The 25227-nt window shown below is 43.5% G+C and overlaps 1 protein-coding gene across 4 annotated transcripts in view; it reads right to left on the bottom strand.

Moving 5' to 3' along the window:
- The window catches only part of LOC138972611 (uncharacterized), a 255147-nt gene that overhangs the window by 89929 nt on the left and 139991 nt on the right, over window positions 1-25227 (bottom strand). For 3 of the 4 annotated variants that reach the window (XM_070345265.1, XM_070345268.1, XM_070345266.1), the window contains 3 exons: window positions 13024-13101; window positions 10445-10528; window positions 5852-5926 (listed from right to left, as the gene is read on the bottom strand). In XM_070345265.1, coding sequence (XP_070201366.1) covers window positions 5852-5926; window positions 10445-10528; window positions 13024-13101 — 237 coding nt within the window. The remainder of the gene's footprint in view (window positions 1-5851; window positions 5927-10444; window positions 10529-13023; window positions 13102-25227) is intronic. The other variant, XM_070345267.1, reaches the window with a different exon arrangement.

Genomic DNA, 25227 nt, shown 5'->3' with positions numbered 1-25227 from the left:
CGAATGCAGAGGTGAGAACTGGAAAGTGAGTCTATACCACAATCCTTCACGCGACCTGACCTGATCTTGACCCCTGACCTGGTCTACATACCACACACGCCACAAACCAGTCACCTGCTTTTACCCCCTCAAAACCCCCCACCACCCGTTTTCTTTGGATACACACTTTAACTACACACATGCCGACAAAATGTTGATCATTACTTCAATAGTTTGAAGATGGTGCTTGAAAAATAACCAGGTAAAATGAGTATTTCGGTGTTTAGTCAAATGTTAAAGTTTCTACCACAGACATACACACGCACGTACGCACGCACAGACAAAGTTACGATCGCATAGGCTACACTTACGTGAGCCAATTATTGCAATGTTGTTTGTATTGATAAATCGTAATGTTTCTTTGACATATTCCCACTCAAGTGTTGAATAGGCGCATATGCAGAACGTTCAACGTGTACAGAATCATCAGAAAGTTAAATGCTTGCATCTTTCTCTTTCTGCAGATTCACTCATTCCGATTCATATCTTTGGCTGAGAATGTAGTGCATCAAACCTGGAATAAATCACACATCAAACTGAAATTTGTAGCATTAAGTTGTTCTGGGAGCTTATTCATAGTATTTCGACTACTTGCTGATAATGGAAGGGCGCTGGTTCTGTCGTGACGCTTAATTCTCGAGATAGGTGCAATTTCAGCTGTCGTAATCCAAGATCTTTTCTATTCCAATCAGTGTCATTTACCAGTTATGTGTTCTGCGGTCGTTTTGACTGACTTGATAAGTTGAGAAAAGCAATGACATTTTATGTTTGCAAAGCAACTGAATATGAAAAGAAAGGAAAGCGTGCAGAAGTGTGTTTGGGGCCTGCAAGACTTTACGAACAACGGTTTCTCCCTTGGGAGAAAATGAAGATGTCTGCTTTTCGTCTGCTTTGAAGGTAGGGAGATTTTGCATCTTAAAAAGTACCAGACGCGTGAAACCGCAATGTCAGTAGCACTTCGGTTTGCTAGCTGTATCACGTCACTGACCTCACCAGTCAAATGCAAAATGTACTGCCTGCAGAATCGTATCTTCTTGTACAGTTTCAGATCATCGTACTCTTCAAGCAGATGCATTCTGTCACGCAATATCCTGTTTCTTGGCATGATTCGTCTTTCCCAGTAACGATTCAGGATGAAGGCTGCCATCTTGAAATCCAAGTTATCGTACCGACAACAGTGCTTATCGGTACGGATAGGCACCTCTAACTTTATCGTATGACAGTGCCTCCGATAGCGCCTATCGGCTGTTCGTGAATTCCACGATAAGGGGATTACCGGAAGCTTTCTGTTTCTCGTACCGACAAAACCCCTGGTCGGATACTTCCTGAATATGGGCCCAGGAACATACTAGTTATAAAGAATTGTGTGAATAACAAGCATTCCCTTAGTTTTCACATAAAATTAAGAGCTCGTTATTTTTGTCGATTTAACAACAGCTCGTTAGCAGATCAAAGAAAGCAAACGTAAACTTTGATCCCTAACCTTTGAACTGCGCACAAAACGCTGACGTCACCTTATAGAAAAAAAGTACCGATAACCACTACCACTACCACCAACACTGTACACTTAACGAGTCTATTAACACTGAATTTGTTGTTTTTCATAAAAGGGTCGTCTCTCGAGACACAAAACATTTTGGTAACTATGTTTCGGGAGAAGCAAAACGTACATCCTCTGCTACGGTTTGAAGCGTATTTAACCTGGATGCGTACGGCTGACGTCACATTGACCATGTACAGCAGCCTTGAAAGTCGAACAAATGGTATACTCGCCTTTGGCTAGTGATTCTGAACATGTACTAGCTGGAAAGCACACTAGCGTGCACACCAACATTTTGTTTCAGCAACTGTACTCGCATTTGGCGAGTTGATGAACATTTCTCCTCGCCAGTTACACGTTTGTACTCGCCATGGCGAGTAAAATACTCGTCACTTTCAGGGCCCGTATGCTTATGGGGGAAGTTCGCGACAACTCCCGAAGTTTTGAGTGACACCGGAAGTACTTGCCTCACTTTCGTATGCATGGGCCGGAAAAAGGGTTTACCTCGAAGCAAAGCGAGGAAGTAACTCAGGGTATTTTGCGACTACTTCTAAAGTTTTGAGTGACATCGGAAGTACATCCTCACTTTCGCATGCATGGGACGAAAAAAGAGTTTACTTTGAAAGCTAACGAGGAAGTAAATGAGGGTAAATGTACTACAGCCAGACCCAGTAGTAAACACGCTACTTCCACAGTTTCTCAGTGCAAAAAGGCAGGGCTTTTCTTCAGTTTTTCATGTCAAACCGAGCTGACGCTCCCAAAGAGAGAAAATAGAGGGAAAACTCGTATCTTCTGCATGCATTTCGTGCAAATTTCCCTGAATACAAACCTGAGTTGCCAGCTTTGACTTTTGTTTGTTCTGGGTCATTGGCCACCACTCTTTCATTCCCGCTTATACGAGGGGGTTACTGTGTTTCTATGAAAATGGGTGTCGTTGTGTGCATGTGTGAGTGTGTGTGTGTGTGTGTGCCGTGTGTTTGTGTGCGTGCGTGTGTGTGTTTGTGTGCGTGTGCGTGTGTGTGTGTGTGTGTGTGTGTGTGTGTGTTCGAGTGTTGAAGTGTAAGTTTCTGCTATTGTTTTTGTCATTGCTTTATCTGTGTGTGTGTGTGTGTGTGTTTGTGTGTGTGTTTGTGTGTGTGTGTGTGTGTGTGTGTGTATATATTTGTGCGAGTGCCTGTCTGCCTGTGTGTGCGTGCGTGCGGGTATAATTGTGCGTCTGTTCCTTCATACGTTTGTTTGCGTGTTCGCGCGTGCCGTGTGTGTGTGTGTGTGTGTGTGTGTGTTTTGTGTGTGTGTGTTTGTGTGTGTGTTTGTGTGTGTGTGTGTGTGTGTGTGTGTGTGTGTGTGTGTGTGTGTTCGATGTTATGTGTGTGTTCGACGGCGTGTGTGTGTTCGACGGTGTGTGTGTGTGTGTGTGTGTGTGTGTGTGTGTGTGTGTGTGTGTGTGTATATATTCGTGCGAGTGCCTGTCTGCCTGTGTGTGCGTGCGTGCGGGTATAATTGTGCGTCTGTTCCTTCATACGTTTGTTTGCGTGTTCGCGCGTGCCGTGTGTGTGTGTGTGTGTGTGTGTGTTTTGTGTGTGTGTGTGTTTGTGTGTGTGTTTGTGTGTGTGTGTGTGTGTGTGTGTGTGTGTGTTCGATGTTATGTGTGTGTTCGACGGCGTGTGTGTGTTCGACGGTGTGTGTGTGTGTGTGTGTGTGTGTGTGTGTGTGTGTGTGTGTGTGTTCGACGTTATGTGTGTGTTCGACGGTGTGTGTGTGTGTGTGTGTGTGTGTGTGTGTATGTGTGTGTGTGTGTACCCACTCCCCACACTATGATGAGCTGACTATATTTGCGCCTTGATATTTTATTCATGTTCTTACGTTTTATGCTGTTTATTGTGATTCACCACACCCGAGTTTATCGTAATTGAGATAATAAAGTGTTCTATGTCTATGTATTATGTCTAATACACATGCACACACGCACGTAGGCTACAAAAATCCAATCTTGACTTAACTTTATATAAATATACATCCTCTTCACAATTAACGAGGACAAACGTAATTTACAAACACCTAAGTACAACAATTTTTCTGTTTTAAAAATTCGGACACACATTTTCTCAAATAATATGAAATTCGCTGAACTTATCTTCTTTTCACTACACCTTATATCTTGATTCCCAAAAAATGGAGTTCTGCCTTTTTAAATTTACCAGTAACACAAACATTCGCTCTGACCAAACTATTTTTGTCCAGCAGTTTTACTGATACACAATCATTAAAAAAACACTACAAAAAGAGTTTTAAGTTAACCGACTTCGCTACCACATAAACAACCTTTTTTTATTGTCCCCAACATTCTGGTCAACGAAATCATTATTATAGACAGTCATTCTATTTAAGGACAATTATCACAGCTTTCGTTCAACCAGTTAAAAACAACAATTATAGTAAAAGCTACAGCGCGATCAACGTTTGCCCATTTACGAACTCGCGATGAGATTTGTTTCTTCTGGTCACCAAGCCTACCGTTTACAAACGCATGCGCACTAATTGGGATTCCCCCAATTTTCTCGACCTTGACCTCAGAACTCTCGAAGCCACTACTTCGGCGTTCAATTTAGCTCGTGCATACCGAGTAGCTGGCAACTTTGCTTTCGAAGTTCCCACTTCCAATGTCAAGGGCCTCTCGCTTGACATAATTATACGACGATATCGCATCTCAAGGGTCCTTACCCATCCAAAAGAAACCTCCAGCGCATACTACAATTGCAGGACAGTCCGTTTTTAAAGGCAGCTCATTGGGAAATTATCTCAGACACAATATCGAAGACGTGAAATGCGTCAATCGAGCAACTGTCGTAACTTGGCTACAATGAGACGGTCTCCTACCTTGCACCATAGACACGGACTGTGACATTCTTGTTTAATTTAGGTGAAATGCTTAAAACAGAGTGACTCAAAAGCGACAGTTCGATCAGTTACTGACCGAAAAAAACGTGCTCGAGTCATTCGGCGAAGGTGGCGAGCTTTCAAACCAGCACGACTGAATAACTCAGAATGCCTTTTTTCATCATGCCTCTATTCTACACGAGTAACATAGTGCAGTGGTAACGGTTCCGGACTCTCGTTCATTTGCTCCGGGTTCAAGTTCCGCCGGGAGCTATATATTTTTTATTAATCTTTTCCTTTTTAAGCCTCCGCAATTGCATTCCGGCTGCAAAAACCGGGTTTTGCCTCTGTGTTAATTTTATTCATTTGCAAAAGAAACCTTCCTATGCTTTGAAAAAATCATATCATGTCTTGACTTTCAACTGTACGCGCGTGTGTATATGTGTGTCTGTGTGTGAGTGTGTGTGTGTGTGTGTGTGTGTGTGTGTGTTTGTGTGTGTGTGTGTGTGTGTGTGTGTGTGTGACGTGTCACTTGTGTCATCATAGTTTCTGTGTGTGTATGAGTGTAGATTGAGAGAGAATGAGAGAAAGTGAGAGAGAGTGAGTGTGTGGTTATTTGTTTGTGACTGTGTGCGTGCGTGTATGGGTGCGTGTGTGTGTGTGTATATGTGTGCGCGCGAGCGCGCGCGTGTGTGTGTGTGTGCAGTGTGTGGTGTGTGTGTGTGTGTTTATGTGTGCCGTCAGTGTCACTTGTGTCATAGTGTCAGTATGTGCATGAGTGTACGTTTGTCTGTGTGTGCGTGTGTCGTAAGAGAGAGAGAGAGAGAGAGAGAGAGAGAGAGAGAGAGAGAGAGAGAGAGAGAGAGAGAGAGAGAGAGAGAGAGAGAGAGAGAGAGAGAGAGAGAGAGAGAGAGAGAGAGAGAGAGCGACACTTCTTTGGCAATTTTGGACCAGACAGCGTCTTTATGTTTAACAGTTAGACTGTTCTGAAATTTGGACAGAATAACCGTTCTTTCGTAAAACACTTCTGTCAAGAGTACAGCAATTTCACCATCTGAAAAAGGCGCAGAACGCCCCTCTGTGTCTACTTTCTTTTTGAGCGGCACACGTGCCTTGCCATTTTCGTTGACTGAAATGTTGATAGAAACGTGCCGCATGCGTATTAGTAGGGATTCCCCCAATTTCCCCGACCTTGACCTTAATACTCTCGCTGTCACTACTTTGGCGTTCAAGTCAGTTCATGCATTGTGAACAGCCTTAGAAAGTTGACTTCGGGAGTTCCCACTTCGAAAAGAGGCCTCTACTTCCAGTGTTTCTTACTTCTAGTTCATGCATACGGGCCCAGGCCTGTACTGGTCCTGGTTACACGGACTGTTTCTGACCGTGTATACTCACTGCATGTGTTCAGCACGTCACACTCGGTTCCATTGACACAGGTATTCCCCGAGCACGGCTGACGGAGTTCCCACTCTGAAAAAAAGTGCAACCCAACTCTGTACATAAGGGCAACACTATATATAGTGTCGTCATCAGTGTTGGAATGACGCTCGATATGACTTATTACTAGCTCATCGCAGCATATGGTTATTTGACCGATCAGGTATATTTTCAGAAAAATGCGCATACTCCACACAGCATTTGAACATTCATGGTTTAAACAGCTTTCCCCGGCATCCGTCGCATCATGCACGGAATTTTGATCCAAAATGGTACCGTGATGTGATTTGGGTTTTCAGCATATTTAGGTACTTTGAACACCCTAAAATAACTGCATGATGTTTATTTTGTCAATTTCATCCTCTTTTTTCAATACAGTGATGATTTGCAAAGTGATTGAATGCTAAATATCTGCAAACTTAGTGAAAAATCGATTTTTTCATGGAAGAGCAGCAGCAACATATAGATGCGCTTGTCAGATTTATTGCATGCACCGTACTCAGCGGGAATTCCCGTTTTTTGACGATGTCACAGTCATAAAAATAAAGTCCGTTTATACCGCTCAACGGACACAACACAGAGCTAGCGAAGGATACTTTCACACGCAAAATGTTCCATGTTTGGAAAAGTGACCTTCACCTTTGAAAATCTATTCGCTGATTGGTCATTATCAATATGTTTTAGCTGGGAAGTCGTTCTGCGTATGCGCGTGCACCATATCCGCATAAACACGCGAATCGGTTCGACGTCTCAGCAGCAATGTTTCTCTCAACTCGGCCTCTAAAAGATAAATTCGGCGGATATCCATCATGCAAGAGGCAGAGGAAGTTACAAATTGCAGCAGATCGAGCAGCGAAGAAGAATAAGCTAGCGGTCGGTGTGAATTTTGAGTCCGCGATGCCTGCATAACAGGTAGGACCGTCAGGCCTTGTTTATCTCACATAAACTCCACCATGACTGTCTCAGTTACATCCTAAAGTACTGCTAATAGAACTTTGGACCCATCTTCCACTTATGTATCTCATTCTTGGTGAAACAATGATATTTTGACTTAGATATTTGCTTCGTTGCAAAATCCTACTTTTCTCATTCAAGCAACGCAACAACTGATCGGTGCATTTTCGAGTGACTTGAATATTGGGCTAAAATCTGTCGGATTTCATGCCGAATCTATTTTACTAATAAGAACTTGATATTCTTTTCTCCCTCTAGATCATTGAATCCCTTGAAATTGTCAGGGAAGCATTCTGTCTAGAGTTTATTTTGGCAGAAGCCCGACTGCCGTCCTACCTATAGCTGCATGAGTTTGGAGAAAAAAAAGCTTATTACTGCGAAGCAATTTCCGATCAAAACTCGGCCACTGTTTGTGCAATGGAAACAAGAATTAGCTGAAACCATATGTCTGCTCTTGCGATAAAACTGAGAACATCGAGAGTTGCAAATAAAATTCCAAACGCCTTATTTCCAGCTGATCATAATCACTGTACTTGATGTTACATTGAGTGTAGCATCAGTCTGATGTCCATATGTGCAACTTTGGACTGATAGGGGATTGTGAAGGGTATTTGGAGTATGGGAAAATGTCAGTAAAAAGTACCCGGATGCACACATACTCTTGGTTTGTCAATCTGTCTTCACTGTGCGCAGCAAAACACTTCCCAAACTTTCAAATGCAATTTTCTCAGAATGTGATTTTCAAGGACGGTAACCTCACGACGATGGTCTTCACTTCCCATCTACTTGTGGTAAACTAATACTTTTTTTTCCCCAATCATTGTTAATGAATTCTCCCAGTAGTTACAGGAGCGCTTTTTGACAAAAAAACATTACCAATATTTTTTTATGAATTAGAATGAAAGCCTGACATAGCATTTTCATGCACAAATATAATGTCACCCAATTGTTTTTCCTGACTGGGAACTAAGGCTGATGTTCAGAAAAAAATGCTCTCCAACTACTGGTAATAGCTACTTGTCAACATATTTTGACATTTTTTGAACCTGCAGCTTCAACTATTTTTTTACAAAGAGGTGCAGCGAAATGTCAATTTTGGGGACCGTTTTGAAAAACATCATTGGTTAAAAAAAAAAAAAGTGGTGGTAGTTCAACAAGAAGAGCAAACGCTCGATCGAGTCACTTTCGCAGTTCTGAATATTATATGAGGCATCAGATGGACAGGAAGAAATTGCTATTCACAACACAATGAGTCACGTTCACATAAAATTTGAGCCCGGTCACTTTTATAGTTTCCGAGAAAAGCCCAACGTTAAGTTGTGTGTTGCCGAACAGAAAAGGCTAGTTATCTCCCTTGTTTTTCTGATAACGTTCGTAAAAGGCTACAGATGTAAATACTTTGATGTAAAGAATAATCCTACAAAGTTTCAATCACATCCGATGAACTTTGTCAAAGATATAAAATGTCTAATTTTTCCTTTGACGCTGACCTGTGACCTTGAAAAAGGTCAAAGGTCAACGAAACCATCGTTAAAGTGTAGAGGTCATTGGAGGTCACGACTAAACAAAATATGAGCCCGATCGCTTTGATAGTTTCCGAGAAAAGTCCAACGTTAAGGTGGTGTCTACGGCCGGCCGGCCGGCCGGACGGCCGGCCGAACGGCCGGCCGGACAGACTAACACTGACCGATTACATAGAGTCACTTTTTCTCAAGTGACTCAAAAAATGAGTATGAATGTGACTGGTTATGGTTCTATGCGTTAAAAGACATTAAAAAAATGTCACACACAAACTTGCAAACAGTACGTATTTAGTTGTCGTGCCAACTCTCAAGATGTGTTGGTCACCAACGTAAGTTGGAGCAGCAAGAAGACCAGGAGGGGGAGGTGTACGGTGCTGGACTGATGGGGGATGGAGGGGGAGGTGTACGGTGCTGGACTGATGGGGGATGGAGGGGGAGGTGTACGGTGCTGGACTGATGGGGGATGGAGGGGGAGGTGTACGGTGCTGGACTGATGGGGGATGGAGGGGAATAACTGCCAAAATCATTTGAAGAAGACTGTGAACAATACAGAAACACACCCAGACTCTTTTTTTCAGCAATTTGTCTTCAAAATGTGTAGAGAAACACTTCACAAACTTTATTTTCTCTGAATTTGGGTTTTCAAGGATGGTAACAACGCGGGCAATGATATTTCTTCAGAAACACTTGTGGTAGAGTTATATTATTTCTTTTACAGGAGTTAGAATTAATTTTTGTTGACTTTTACAAGGTGTTTATGTAAATATCATCCATTTTTCTATTGCAGAATATAATATTATAAGCCTGATTGGGTATTTTTGGAGCAAAAATGTATATTTCTCAAATTTTGCTGCTGAATTTGAACTGGGGTAATTTGATCAAAATGGCTCTGTAAAAGTCTGATACTGATATCTGGGAGTAGTTTGCACAGAACCTGTGACTTTAAAAATTTCTTTCTAATTTCATGGAGCATGGGGTGTATTAATGTTTGTACTTTTTTGAAGAAATTGGTCTTTTTCTTTGAAAATATTACTTGCTTGGTCAAAAAATGGGCATGCAGGTGCTTTTTCATGCTTTCTTTCTATAAAGTACCCCAAAACTTCAAAGAAAACTTACAAATATTCATATTTCATTTTTCGTGCCAATACGTTTAAAACAAATGCTTCTTTAAATGTTTACTGATGAAATTGTAATCATGTGTCAAAATACTGGATCGGCTTTGGGATGCGCTTGTGAAGAAAAATGGTCTAGGAATTTTTCTCGTTGTATTTCTTTCCACTGACCGTACTGATCATATTCTAGACAATCATGCGTACAAAATACGGCGACATCGTATATGTTCCCAGGTCTGATTATACAAAAAAGCCAGTGCTTTACAGAACGGCAAGGCAACATCCATCCACTGCGTATGCCATTCTTACCTGCTTAGTGGGAAACTGCACGGTCAAAGTTCTGAAGATTCAAATGAAATTGTGTCATTCAATTAACTTCAAATGTATGTGTAGGTCACTTCCTTACTGCCCCCTTGAAGCTGAACGTGTTTTGATGTTTCTGGAGGGAAAGGAAGCCTCTCTTTGAACGAAAAAGACAAATTCGACAGCAAGCTGTATAGGCAATGAAGAAGAATTGAGATTGTAAGGACTCATACTTTTCATCACAAAAATCGTTGAAGAAAAATGCCCCCCCTCCCTCCCCCACACAAAATAAAGCGTTTGGGAGGTACATGCTTAAGCCAGGGGAGGGGGGGAGGGGGTTGCGCAACCCCTGTAACCCCCCCCCCCCCCCCACCCCTAGTCCGGCCCTGCGGAGAATACTGGTGAAAGCAAGATTCTCCGGAGAGTGAGGCGTCTATCGAGCGGAGAATTAAAAAAAAAAACTTTTGTATTGTCGTTCTCCACGAAAAACCAGCCGGCACTTTCACTGTTCAAGGGTTCAGTTGCCGGCTGGTTGCTCCTACCTCGCTTTCCCTAGCTATCAAGGAAAGGACCCATTTTTCGTCTTTCTATTCACGACGTTTTTTTTTTACCTTTGGGAGCTCATGAAGGCTGCCATTTTGCTTTGTGTTGCTACTTACTGCATTTAGCCTGTACTGTGTCACATGCGGATCCAAAGCGACACAAATTCTCATTGCCGGTACAGCTTTCATCAATGTCAAGCTCTGTGGAAGACATCACGATAATACAAATAATGATAATAAGAATTAATTTTGACAATAATTCATTTTCTCGATTTGCTCTATACATCTCTTAGTGCACTGTGATAAGTGCAATGCCTTTGTCAACCAGCACTCATTACACCTTGCGAAGGACAAATCGGACATTCCTCCCACTCATCCCAAGTCACACACACACACACACACCCACACACACACACACACACGATCACGCGCGCACACACACACAAACACACACATACACACACACACACTAACGCACACAAGTACACACACACACACACACACACACACACACAGACACACTCTTATCCCCCTTCGTGTGTACACGCAAGCACAAGACTAAAGCCCTGTCCAGACTTGGCCGCCGTTTTACGCTCTATGCGCCGCAGGCCGTTTTGTGCGTCGCGCAGGATTTGCCGAGTGGCCACACATCGACGATTCTTTTCACAACGCGGTATCACTCAAGCGGGTCACCTGACAAGAAGGTTCAGTTGCATTCGACAGCCGCGCCGCGAGCGGCTGACGTCATCGCTCTGGTTTGCTCTGATTGGTCAAATTTCCGTCGTTCTATGTCTGTGTCATAGAAATTAGAACACGCGCTATTCTTCTGCAAATAACGCTTCGCGATCATAGAATGCTGCGGCGCGCCGTTTTGAGCATAAGTCAAATGTGGACAGGGTCTGCCGGGAGTGTCTGGACGGGCCTTAAGTGCGCACTGAAAAGATCCATATCAGAGTTCGCCGAGTTAAATAATGTATTATACAAACACGCAAATATGCAGCATGCATCCTCCGAAAGCGGCATATGGCTGCATACATGACGTGATAGAAAGTGTCATACACGTGAATTCGGGACGGGACGGACACGGGTTAACTTTATGTGCAGACCCACAGACGGTATCCATCTCCCACCCCCGTGTCACCACAGTGGCATGTAAGAGACTTCGTTCATTCTGCCATTGGTGCAAATGGCTGATACCACATAAACACGCATAATTCTTGTATATCTCATCTAAAGTCGGGTTAAAACCCTGAAACATGCCCCTAATCGCTTTGCCGTGAGGGCGTAAAACTTTAATTTCTCTCTCGTCATACATGTACAAACCCACTGTTTCCTTGCGTTTTAGCCCAAGAACACAGAAGAAGAAGAAGAAGAAGAAGAAGAAGAAGAAGAAGAAGAAGAAGAAGAAGAAGAAGAAACTATCAATTGTGACGAAAACAAGAAAATAGGCCCAAGAAGATCTGAAAACAAGAAAATAGGTCAAAGACAGAGAGAAGATATAGAAACAAGGATATAGGTCAAAGGGAGAAAATATGGAAACAAGAAAATAGGTCAAAATAGAAGAAAAAATACAAGAAAGTAGGCACACAAAAAAAGAGAAGAAAACAGCAAAACAGGCCCAAGAAAAAGAAGATTTAAACACATGAAAATGGGTCAAAGAAAGGGAAATGATATGAACACAAAGAAATGGGTCAAAGTAAGAAGGAAGAAATGATGCAAAACGGTCAAAGAAAAACACAATTATTAACACAACAAAAAATATTCAGACAAGGACATAATATGAACACACAAAAACAGAGGTCAAAGAAAGAGAGAAATATTATGAACACAAGAAAAGTAGTCAGAAGTCAGAAGTCAGAGAATGAGAGAAGATATGACTACAAGACAATATATAGGTCAAAGAAAGTGAGAAGATATGATAACAACTATGCAAAAAGGTCATAGAAAATCTGAATTATGAACAACAGAAAAGGGGTCTTATAGACAGGGAGAAGATATGAACACAAGGAAATAGGTAAACGGAAGAAAGCAAAGATGCTAAAACAAAGGCGAAAAATACAAACACAAGAAAAGACATCAAAGAAAGTGAAAAGATATTTATCTTACATACGTGAGAGAGACACCCGTGAGATAATAATCGTTCAAATCTTACGTGTGTATATCATGTAAATGAGGTCATGTCAAGCAAGTCTGGCAGGGACCTGTTTTTCCACTGCTGATGATGCCAAAGTCGCCGAGACAAACGTCATTATAGAAACAAAAATTTCGCTCGCTAATTACCCTCGATGAATCTTTAGAACTAACACGTCACGCCACACTTTCAGAGTGACGTTTCTTTGCTTTGACGTAATAGATTGCACGAGGCTTTAGAAGAGATCTGGGTTCCAAAACAAGCGTCTTCAATTTAGCTGCCTCGACTGCAAGACATTTTCAGTAAAATACACGTAAGTACAGTGTGTAGGATAAACAGAATACTACATGGCTTGCCGTGTCGTACCAGATTTACACTCGTTGCTTTTTCAAATAGTGAACAGCTCGCTTTCGCTCGCAGTTCAATATTTAAAAAAAAAACTCGTGTAAATCTGGTACGGCACAGCAAGCCATGTAGTATTCTCTATGTACACAAAGAAAAACACCAAAGAAAGGGAAAATATATCAACACAAGAAAATAAGTCAAAGCAAGGGAGAAGACTCACTGCACGTGTCGCTGTCACACACCGTTCCAATGGTGCATCCCGTAGTCCATTTCCTACAGCTACCGCCGAGGTTAATCTCTGAATAACATCGAACGCAGAAGAAGAAGAAGAATCTCTGAATAAATACAATCACAATACAAGAGTACAGTAGAATCGATATAACAACAATGCACAGCAAAGAACAATCAATACAAGTACAATGCACAACAAAGAACAATCAATACAACCACAATACACAGCACAAGAGAATCGATACAAACACAAGAGAATCGATACAAACACAGCACAACAAAATCTATATAACCACACAACAACCAAAACAATTACAATGCACATCACAGTACAAGCAATACAACCACAATGCACAGCAAAGTATAGTCAATACAACCAGACCACACAGCACAATTAAATTACATATTACTTACTCCGAATCACATGTATGCATTGACTTGGTCTTAGATGTTTATCGTCTGAAAAATCAGCTTGCCGACAATTTAAGGGAAGCAACCCTTTAGAAAAACACTGGCTCAGTGAGTTAGTCAGATGGTTCGTCTACGGGGGGTTGTCTCCCTTGCCCCAGGTGGCGCTGCTGCCAACTACAGGTGTGAACACACGTGGTCGTATCATACGACTTTTTCAGCTCAGCGGATGAGGTCGTCGGAATTTTCGCTCTGGTGATTTTTGCCTTTGCCTTTGATCAAGAGGTTTACATGTCACCAGCCCGTCTACTTTGTTTGCTAAACGCCCAGCCGACCACGAAGGGCCATATCAGGGCGGTGCTGCCTTGACATATAACGTGCGCCACACACAAGACAGAAGTCGCAGCACAGGCTTCATGTATCACCCAGTCACATTATTCTGACACCGGACCAACCAGTCCTAGCACTAACCCCATAATGCCAGACGACAGGCGGAGCAGCCACTAGATTGCCAATTTTAAAGTCTTAGGTATGACCCGGCCGGGGTTCGAACCCACGACCTCCCGATCACGGGGCGGACGCCTTACCACTAGGCCAACAGTGCTGGTCGCCCGTCTACTGTTTCACCTGTTGGGTGAGATCATTCTTGTTTGGCTTTGGCTTTGGTTTTTTGACCACATTTTACGTTCCTACTGGTATTAATATTACTCAATAGCACATATTTACTTTTTTCATTCAGCAATGGCTGACTGATAAGTGCGAACGGTCGAGGCTCAAGGCCAAGAGCACTCCTAGTAAAAGCCCTTCTAAAAGCAAAAACAATCGGCGGAGACTATTGTTCATCTTTCAGATACTGATAACAATACCACTTTCTCTGGTTATATTTCTCCTCCAGGAGAATCTAGCGTTGTGGTGGCGTCATTACTTGCTTCTCTTTTTCCAGAAATTCGTTTGATGGAGGCTTCAGAGAGGAAGAGTTCTCCATCTAGCAGCTCCCGCCTCCCCCCTCTGTGGGTGATAGGAGTTCGATGGCTTCCGTGACCTTCCCCTCTGCTACGATCAGCAGCGGTGCTGTTTCCGCCTCGACTGCCGGCGCTTCCGGTTTTGGCGTGGCGATGACTTCACTCTCTTCTGGTTCAGACCTGCCTTACAGTGTGCAAGCTCCGGGTAGTGCCGGAACTCACACAACTTGGCATTCTCCCCTCGGGGAAGGGTCTCTTCTTGACAGGCCTCTACCTTTCCATCTTCTTGCGATAAGTGGTTGGGATACGCATGTCCCCTCGGGGACTCGGTCAATGCATGGTCACTCCATGCAAGGTATGTGTGTTCCTCCTTCATCAGTCAGTTGCTCAGGCTTCGCAGATGGACAGGAACACGGACTGGCCCTCGGCCATGACTTCCGGCCACAGTCCACGCAGCGATTGTCACGTCCTGCTTCGGCCATAGTGACTTCCGCACTTCCGGTTGATGACACACAACCGGAAGTCGCTGCATCTTAGTACCACTCCTCTCTGCTTAGGCATGGGCTGGTACAAGAAAACATACGGTCAGTTGAGCCTACTGTTTCCGGTACGCCGACTGCACTGCTGTGTCCACGCAGCGATTGTCACGTCCGGCTTTGGCCACAGTGACTTCCGCACTTCCGGTTAATGACACACAAAAGGAAGTCGCTGCTTCTTCGTACCACCCCTCTCTGCTTATGCACGGGCTGGTACAAGAAAACATTCGGTCAGTTGAGCTTACCGTTGCCGGTACGCCGACTGCACTGCTGTGTCTGGGAACACTGATTACGGACATTCTATGCCCTGTCAAGCTCCCTTTGGGCCGCCATCTCTGGGGATTAGTGACTCTGCTTCTGTTTTTGACTTGCACGCACGTCCGCACGATGAGTCCGCACGTACCACATTTCCGTCCAAGCTTCGAGACGCCATCGAACTTGAGGCAGAAATCACATCGCGGTACTTTCCCGAAGGCGCGTCATCATCGGCACCCTCTGCCTTTGGCCCGCCTTCGGCGGCCGATGATTTTCAGGCAGCAAAGGATGATTCTCAATATTTCCGGTTGGAAGAATCTCCTTTGGTGGCTTTTCACATGGCTCAACTGGTGGCTAAACCCTCCCCTGCGGGCAGTGGTATAGCACAGTTGCCTGTTCCTCTGCTGTTGGCTCACGCTCAAGCTCCGCCTTTGGCGGAGCCGTGGTTGTCACAACAGCAGGCGGTGTCGTTCACGCCTACGATCTAAAAGAAGCTGCTCTTGCCTCGGCATTCTCGCACGTTATAGCATCGTTCGCACTTCCCAGGCACCACTTCCGATCCCTCCGGAACTTGCTCCTCATCTCATCAAGCTGGTGGGCAAGAATTCGGGCGCTCTTACAACGATGCTACCCTTTCCTCTCTGGAAGAATCGGGTCGTTCATTGTTAGAGCTGGCCTCTGTGTCAGAGACAATCATGCGTGCACTGTCTCGCGCACTAACGGATTCCCTCGTTCCTTTTACTCTCAGTAAGGAACAAGATCCTGAGGACATTACTTCTCTACTCTCGACATTGGCTTTGGTCAATGCAGAGCAGATGAAAATCGGGTCACAGCTGTACGCACATTCCGTACTTAGCAGACGTGACTTGTTTCTGACTTATTCTCAGTTCACCGACGAAGCCACGCTGTCGACTCTCAGGTCGTCACCGTTCGTGGAGGGGTCTCTTTTTGGTCATCTTGCGTTAGATACTCGTAAGAAAGAGATTCAAGAGAACAGAGATAGGGAGTTTACGAGCTTCGCACTTCAGGGTGGAAGCCGAAACCTCAACAGCAGAAGCCTTCTAAAATTGAGAGAATAAAGCGGCCTTTCCGGCCCCTTTCTCAGGGTGTCGGTGACTCTGTCTTGGATTTGACTTCGAGTCAACTGCCGCTGAACAGACGCGTCTCTCACTTCTGGCCTTCTGGCTGCTACCCCCTACCATCTTCGTCTGCTGAGGCACGAAGTGGTAGAGGAAAACTTCTGGTCGGTTGGTTTCTGGTTTCCAGTTCCTACGACCGTCTCTTTTTATCAGAAAACAATGTTTATGGACATTTTCCGTCCCATTCTTTGTCGTTTCCTGCCGCTGCACAGGATTACAATGAATCTGTATCAGCATTCGACTTAGAATCGAACGCAGATGAACAGACTCACAAATACAAGTAGCAAGAAGGTCATACACGAAAGCTGTCGGCTAATGTGTACACACCTTCTTTTCCGGTCTCCCAACTGGAATCTGCTCAGAGTTCCTTTTAACTTCTTCCACCTTGGCAAGAAGTATTCAAAGTCAGTGTGAGACCAACTTGACTGCCGGTTTCCGGCACCCTTGGTCAAACATATTCGACGGGTAACGACGTTCAAGGTCACAGTCATGTTTATTCATCTGCGTTTCCTGTCACAACCAATGAGTACAATGAGTCTTGGTTAGACACGGACTCTAACGCAGAAAAGCAGAACTGCGTCACACTTCCAGCCAAGCTTGGGCAAGCACTCGAAGCAGGTCATGCACCAGCAGCAGCCTACTCTTGGCTTAACGAATCGGAACAGGCCGTGATTCACAGCTACGGTTCATAGGAAGGTGAGCGTTCCCAAAGGTTCAAGGAACTTCAGGAACGCTTATGCTCTACCAAGAGTTGTTTCCAACCGAGAAGGACTCTGGTACCACGTACTCGGGCGTCACTCTCGCTTATCTGGAGGAGATAGGTCGCGCCGCTCTAGAGCTGACTTCTATCTCCTAGACCTTTTCGGGGCTCACACTATCCCAAGGGTTCACATACTTACGCATGATTTTCTTACGGTCACCTGGAAAGTTCGTCCTCCTCAGTAACGAGTGGACAACCTCAGGCACTGTTCGTTCCATGCTGACACTACAGCAAGCACCCACTAGGACTCTTGCTTTCATCCTAGGTCAAATGGAATCCAGGGCCACTCGCTAGGAAAAGTACACAAAAACCTTTCCCGCTAGCGCTTAAGCTGCTCGGGGATTCACCCACTGAAGACTGAATCAAGTCTATTCCAATTCAGAGCTGGTTTCAACACATGACAAGTCAGTGGTGGAACCGAACTGGATAACTCAGGGTTTCCTATAGCTACACCCTCCTGTCTCGCAAGTGAAGGGTGGGGGGGGGTCAAAATAAAAAGTCGCAAGTCTTTGCAGAGTGTTAATTCCAATGTTTCACCGGTTCCCAAAGTTCAATAATGGGTATAACTCCCACGATTCTGGCGGCACTCGTTGCAGCGATCCCTCATTGAGTGGACAATGTTTGCCAGATTAGCCTGGGGATGGACGGCCACTCTTGCTGAAGAAGAACAAGCAGCTGTTGGAGGTTTGCAGTTGGAGCATGATTCTCGCGAACACGACGGCCCAACTTGTCCCACGCCTGCTCGATAGGGTTCATGTCGGGACTGTTGGCTGGCCAATCCATCCTGTTGATCTGTACCTGCTGCAGGAAGGCGTCCACAAGCCGTGCTCGATGTGGGGGAGCATTATCGTCCTGTAGCACTGCATGGGGCCCAATCTGATGCAGCATGGGCAGGACTTGGGACTTGAGGATCTGGTCCCTGTAGACAAGGGCATTCAAGTTGGTACAGTGGGATCCCGTGGTGCTCGCTGATCCCAGCCCACACCAACACTGACCCTCCCCGGTAGGCTCTTCTCTCCCTCACGCATGCAGGGATCATGCGTTCTCCTGGACGCCTCCAGACCCTGGTTCTGCCATCATCATGCTCCAGACTGAATCGAGATTCATCGGAAAACAGTACCTGGGCCCACTGCTGTCGATTCCATCTCAAATGGCGGATGGACAAGGCCAGTCTTGCCATCATGTGACGTGGCGTCAGTAAAATGCGGCCAAGTTGACGCCTTGCGTGCAGCGTCTGGTCATGAAGGCGGTTGCGGACGGTCTGCTCGTTGATGTCAGTGTTGGTTGCCACCCCAAGCCTTCGTCTGATGGTGCTGGCAGTGGTCGTCCGGGTCTCCAACGCCTGGCGTGTGATGTAGCGGTCTTGACGTTGTGTGGTGCTTCGAGGGCGCCCAGACCGGGGTCTGGTTTCCACACTTCCAGTGGCCAAAAAGCGCTGCCGCAGCCTCACGATGACGGAATGGGAGCAGCCAAGTCTTGCAGCAATCTCTCGGAGCCGGATACCCTCTTGAACCCAGGCTAGAGCTCGTCCTCGGTCGACAAGGTTCAGATGACGTCTTGGAGGCATGGTTATTTGGTGGCCTGCTGTGATTTTGCCTGGGCTTATAAAGCATTTCTGGTGACGACAGTTCACTCTCAGAGGACCAATGGTTCACGTGAAAAAGATTGATTGGGACCGGCCCCCGTGGCGCAGTGGTTAGCGCATCGGACTGCGGGCCGGGAGATCATGGTTCGAATACCATAAGGGGAGCGTGGGTTTTTCGAGCTTCGGTCGGCTCCTACCCAGAGTGGAAGTGCTAAAGTTCCAATGGGAAGGCTGGGATCACACAGCCGAGTGTCATTCACTTCATGAATGCGATTGACTCAGAAAGCGCGAAAATAAAAAATAAATTGTCTCGATTCTTGTGACCCTTCCTGCTCAGGGCTCTCGTGGTGACCTTGGTCCCAGTGTTCCTGCTCCAGCCATCCCTGAATATTCTGCTGCCAGCCTGGGATGCTCCGGGGGGAGGGGGGTCGATGGAAGGACGCAGTGGCGGTCTGCTCTCTGAGGAGACGCTCACTCAGTCTGGCTCCGCAACTTAACAGTCAGTGTCGTAAGTAGAGGGCTTAGTAGGTAGCGGTGCCTGTGTCCCTTGCCAGGAACAGGACCAATACTGAACACCGTCGAAGTAACTCAGCAGCAGTGCAGTGTCATCTTCCGAGGGTAGCCTACCGCAGCAGCCTGACATCCTTCCCTGGAGTGTCTGTAAAATTAGTGAGGGTGCCCAGGTGTCTGACCAACACTGGGGGCTCATTGATTCGACAAAGTCTGGGGGCGGAACGAAGTTCAGGGGTGGATGTTGCAGTGAGTGCTGCGACGGGGCGGCGTGGGTGCATACTGGGAGAAGGAACAAGCGTCGGGACAAGCAAAAAGAGAATGAAATAAAATAAATATATAAAGAAGAAAAGAGATAAGAACAAGCATCGTCAGTCCACCGCTCATGGCAAAGGCAGTGAAATTGACAAGAAGAGCGGGGTAGTAGTTGCGCTAAGAAGGATAGCACGCTTTTCTGTACCTCTCTTTGTTTTAACTTTCTGAGCGTGTTTTTAATCGAAACATATCATATCTATATGTTTTTGGAATCAGGAACCGACAAGGAATAAGATGAAAGTGTTTTTAAATTGATTTGGACAATTTAATTTTGATAATAATTTTTATATATTTAATTTTCAGAGCTTGTTTTTAATCCGAATATAACATATTTATATGTTTTTGGAATCAGCAAATGATGGAAAATAAGATAAACGTAAATTTGGATCGTTTTATAAATGTTTATTTTTTTTTACAATTTTCAGATTTTTAATGACCAAAGTCATTAATTAATTTTTAAGCCACCAAGCTGAAATGCAATACCGAACCCCGGGCTTTGTCGAAGAATACTTGACCAAAATTTCAACCAATTTGGTTGAAAAATGAGGGCGTGACAGTGCCGCCTCAACTTTCACGAAAAGCCGGATATGACGTCATCAAAGACATTTATCAAAAAAATGAAAAAAACGTTCGGGGATTTCATACCCAGGAACTCTCATGTCAAATTTCATAAAGATCGGTCCAGTAGTTTAGTCTGAATCGCTCTACACACACACACACACACACACACACACACACACGCACGCACGCACACACGCACGCACATACACCACGACCCTCGTTTCGATTCCCCCTCGATGTTAAAATATTTAGTCAAAACTTGACTAAATATAAAAAGAGAAAAGAGGGAAAATAGAAAGTGAACAGGAGAGAGAGAAAGAGAAGAGGAGAAACAAAAAGAGAAAAAGAGAAGAAAAAAAAGAAACAAGAAGGGCAAAGCCCATACGACTCACATGCTTGACCTTTACATGACCTTGACCTTCAGGGTCAAGGTCAAATAACTAAACCTAGCAATGACATCATACACTAAGAACTGCTTTACACATTTTCCTACCAAAATACATGTGACCTTGACCCAAGGTCAAGGTCATCCAAGGTCATGCAACACAAAGCTGTTAATTCAAGACATAGGAAGTACAATGGTCCTTATTGGCTCTTTCTACCATGAGATATGGTCACTTTTAGTGGTTCACTACCTTATTTTTGTCACATTTCATAAGGGTCAAAGTGACCTTGACCTTGATCATATGTGACCAAATGTGTCTCATGATGAAAGCATAACATGTGCCCCACATAATTTTTAAGTTTGAAACAGTTATCTTCCATAGTTCAGGGTCAAGGTCACTTCAAAATATGTATACAATCCAACTTTGAAGAGCTCCTGTGACCTTGACCTTGAAGCAAGGTAAACCAAACTGGTATCAAAAGATGGGGCTTACTTTGCCCTATATATCATATATAGGTGAGGTATTGAATCTCAAAAACGTCAGAGAAAATGGGAAAAATGTGAAAAATAGCTGTTTTTTAGGCAACATGTATGGCCCCTGCGACCTTGACCTTGAAGCAAGGTCAAGATGCTATGTATGTTTTTTGGGGCCTTGTCATCATACACCATCTTGCCAAATTTGGTACTGATAGACTGAATAGTGTCCAAGAAATATCCAACGTTAAAGTTTTCCGGACGGACGTCCTTACGGACGGACGGACGGACGGACGGACGGACGACTCGGGTGAGTACATAGACTCACTTTTGCTTCGCATGTGAGTCAAAAAAGATTGATTGGGACAAAATCACCTGTGCTGAGCTCTGCAGGAGGGTTACTTTCCCATGCGTATTTCGCAATATTGCGGATTCTTTGCTCGCCTGCACAGAGAAACAGGCAAAGTCCGAGTACCGGTTTTTGCTGTCACAGCAAAGGCAGGGAAGCTGTCAAGACGACAACAAAGCGTAGAGGGTCATTGTTGCCGACTTTTGTGATTTTTGCACAATCAACGTTGGGATTGAAAAATGGCTTTTGGTCCTTGACTTATTTTGGGCAGTGTAGTTAAGTCCCTCCCTACCATCCCCGCACTATAGTTTCTATGTATTCTTTGAAAGTCGCATGATACGACCACGTGTGTTCACACCGGTAGTTGGCGGCAGCGCCACCTGGGACAGGAGAGACAACCCCCGTAACCTAATCAACTGACTAACTCACTGAGTCAGTGTTTTTCTAGAGGTTTGCTTCCCTTAACTTGACGGCAAGCGGATTTATCAGACGATAAGCATCTAAGACTAGGTTAATGCATATATGTGATTCGGGTAAGTATATTAATCAAATTAAAATTTATCATTAAAATGTTCGATACAACCACATTGGACAGCGAAGTACAATCAATACAACAACAATACATAGACGTACAATCAATACAACAACAATACATAGACGTATACTCAATACAACAACAATACATAGACGTATACTCAATACAACAACAATACATGGACGTATACTCAATACAACAACAATAGATAGACGTATACTCAATACAACAACAATACATAGACGTATACTCAATACAACAACAATACATGGACGTACAATCAATACAACAACAATACATGGACGTATACTCAATACAACAACAATACATAGACGTATACTCAATACAACAACAATACATGGACGTACAATCAATACAACAACAATACATGGACGTATACTCAATACAACAACAATACATAGACGTATACTCAATACAACAACAATACATGGACGTACAATCAATACAACAACAATACATGGACGTATACTCAATACAACAACAATAAATAGACGTATACTCAATACAACAACAATACATGGACGTACAATCAATACAACAACAATACATGGACGTATACTCAATACAACAACAATACATAGACGTATACTCAATACAACAACAATACATGGACGTACAATCAATACAACAACAATACATGGACGTATACTCAATACAACAACAATACATAGACGTATACTCAATACAACAACAATACATGGACGTACAATCAATACAACAACAATACATGGACGTATACTCAATACAACAACAATACATAGACGTATACTCAATACAACAACAATACATGGACGTACAATCAATACAACAACAATACATGGACGTATACTCAATACAACAACAATACATAGACGTATACTCAATACAACAACAATACATGGACGTACAATCAATACAACAACAATACAATCATGGACGTATACTCAATACAACAACAATACATAGACGTATACTCAATACATGAACGTACAATCAATACAACAACAATACATGGACGTACAATCAATACAACAACAATACATAGACGTATACTCAATACAACAACATTGGACAGCACTGTACCCTCAATGCAGTCACAAGACATAGCGCATTACATTCAATACAACCAAAATACACAGCAAAGTACAATCTAACTGCACTGTTTAATCGGTCTTTACGTGAAGGACTTTTTCCGTCAGTTTGGAAAATAGCCCACGTTTCACCAGTTCATAAAAAGGGAAACAAAGATACATGTAGTAATTATCGTCCAATCTCCCTCCTAAGCTGTGTTGGCAAAACACAAGAGAAATGCATACAAATTCATGTCTTTGACTACTTAACACAAAACAATATCATTACAGAGTCGCAGTCCGGTTTCATCCCTGGAGACTCAACTGTTTACCAGCTTCTTACAATAAACAATGACATATGCAAATCACTCGATAATAGAATAACTACCCAAGCAATCTTCTTTGATATATCCAAAGCATTCGATAGAGTTTGGCACCGGGGCTTATTGCATAAACTCGAAGCCGTTGGAATTAATGGGCCATTATTAAGCTGGTTTACAGACTACCTAACAGATCGAAAGCAAGCAGTTGTATTAAAAGGCAGTAAATCAACTTATCTTCCAGTAGTAGCGGGAGTTCCTCAAGGATCAGTGCTTGGACCTTTGCTTTTCCTAATTTATGTAAACGACATTGTACGTGACATAGAATCTACGATTAAGCTTTTTGCTGACGACACTAGCATGTACTTGTCATTAGCCAATCACAACATCCGTGCCGAAATTTTAAACTCAGATCTTGAAAAAATTGTAAATTGGGCAGAAACATGGAAGGTAGCATTTAACCATGCAAAAACTGAATTGGTGAACTTTTGTACACAAAGAACCCCTGATATCGCAGATCTAAACTTTGGCAATACCATCCTTGAAAGTTCCCAAAATCACAAACACTTAGGAATAATAATACAAAACAACTGTAAATGGGATGAACATATAAAATCTCTTGTTGCAAAGTGCAGAACTCTCGTAGCTTGCTTGCGTACATACAAATATAGACTGAGTCGAAAATCATTGGAAATTATGTTTAAATCCTTCATTCTACCACACTTTGATTATTGCGACATAATATGGGACAATTGTAGCAAAACCCTAACAGATGAACTCGAAAAGTTAAACCTAGATGCAATACGAACAATCATCGGAGCTGTCCGCGGAACCAGTCACTTTAAGCTTTACGGAGAATCTGGACTCCAATCATTATCTGAAAGGCGTAACCGTCATAAACTAACAATGTTCCATAAAATTATTCACGACAAGACCCCCCCCATACCTACAAGCAGCACTCCCACCTCTCGTAGCAGCCAACAACCCCTACCACAGACGCCGCCCCTTAGAACGAAGTATACCCCCACATCGAACAGAAACGTACAAAACATCCTTTTTTCCTTCGACAACAGTACTCTGGAACCAACTACCTGAACAAATACAGTTAACTGACTCCCTCGGGGAATTTAAACATTACTTAACAAAAGACGACACACAAATTCCCGTTTACTTCTACAGTGGCAGTCGACAAACACAAATAATCCACACAAAAATGAGACTTAATATTAGTGATCTAAAGAAAGACTTAGTTGAGCGACACCTTGCGGAAAACAGCGTATGCGACTGTGGTGATGGAACAGAAACTGCAACACACTTCTTACTAGAATGTCGTTTACACTTAGCTGCAAGAAACAACACAATCAACAAACTAACCAACAACCTCATACACACATATATTCTACTTCATGGAAACCCCTCCTTGCAAACAAAAATTAACAAAAAAATCTTTTTAACAGTGCAGGAATTTATTGGACAGTCCGGCCGTTTCGAACAGATAAACATGTAAAGTGAAAGCAAAATCGACACGTCTACTCGTCTCTCTCTCTCTCTCTCTCTCTCTCTCTCTCTCTCTCTCTCTCTCTTTCTCTCTCTCTTTCTATTTCTCTCACTCGCTCACTATCCCCCTCTCTCCCCCTCCCTCCCTCCCTCTCTCCCTCCCTATCTCTTACTCGCAAACACCATAAATATTACATATGTATTCCCAAACGGATTTTTGTTTTGATGTACAATTTTCATTCAATTTTCTTTTCATGTTTGCAAGCTTTTCATTTAAACTGTACAATAGCCGCCATTTATATTATATGTAATTTTCTAGAAATAGTGAACACCACTATAAGCATTATGCTTGTTGTTGTTTACTCAATATGCGTTTTTTGTAAATAATGCACAAACGTTAAATAAAACCGTTTAAACCAAAGTACAATCCATATAATCACAATACACAGTATAATACAATTAATAGAACCACAATACACAGTACAATACAATCAATAGAACCACAATACACAGTATAATACAATCAATAGAA

Source organism: Littorina saxatilis, linkage group LG8 (assembly GCF_037325665.1).
Source record: "Littorina saxatilis isolate snail1 linkage group LG8, US_GU_Lsax_2.0, whole genome shotgun sequence".
NCBI classification, from domain to species: Eukaryota; Metazoa; Mollusca; class Gastropoda; order Littorinimorpha; family Littorinidae; genus Littorina; species Littorina saxatilis.
Note: the sequence above shows the minus strand (reverse complement) of the source record. Positions and strands in the feature narration are given on the sequence as shown.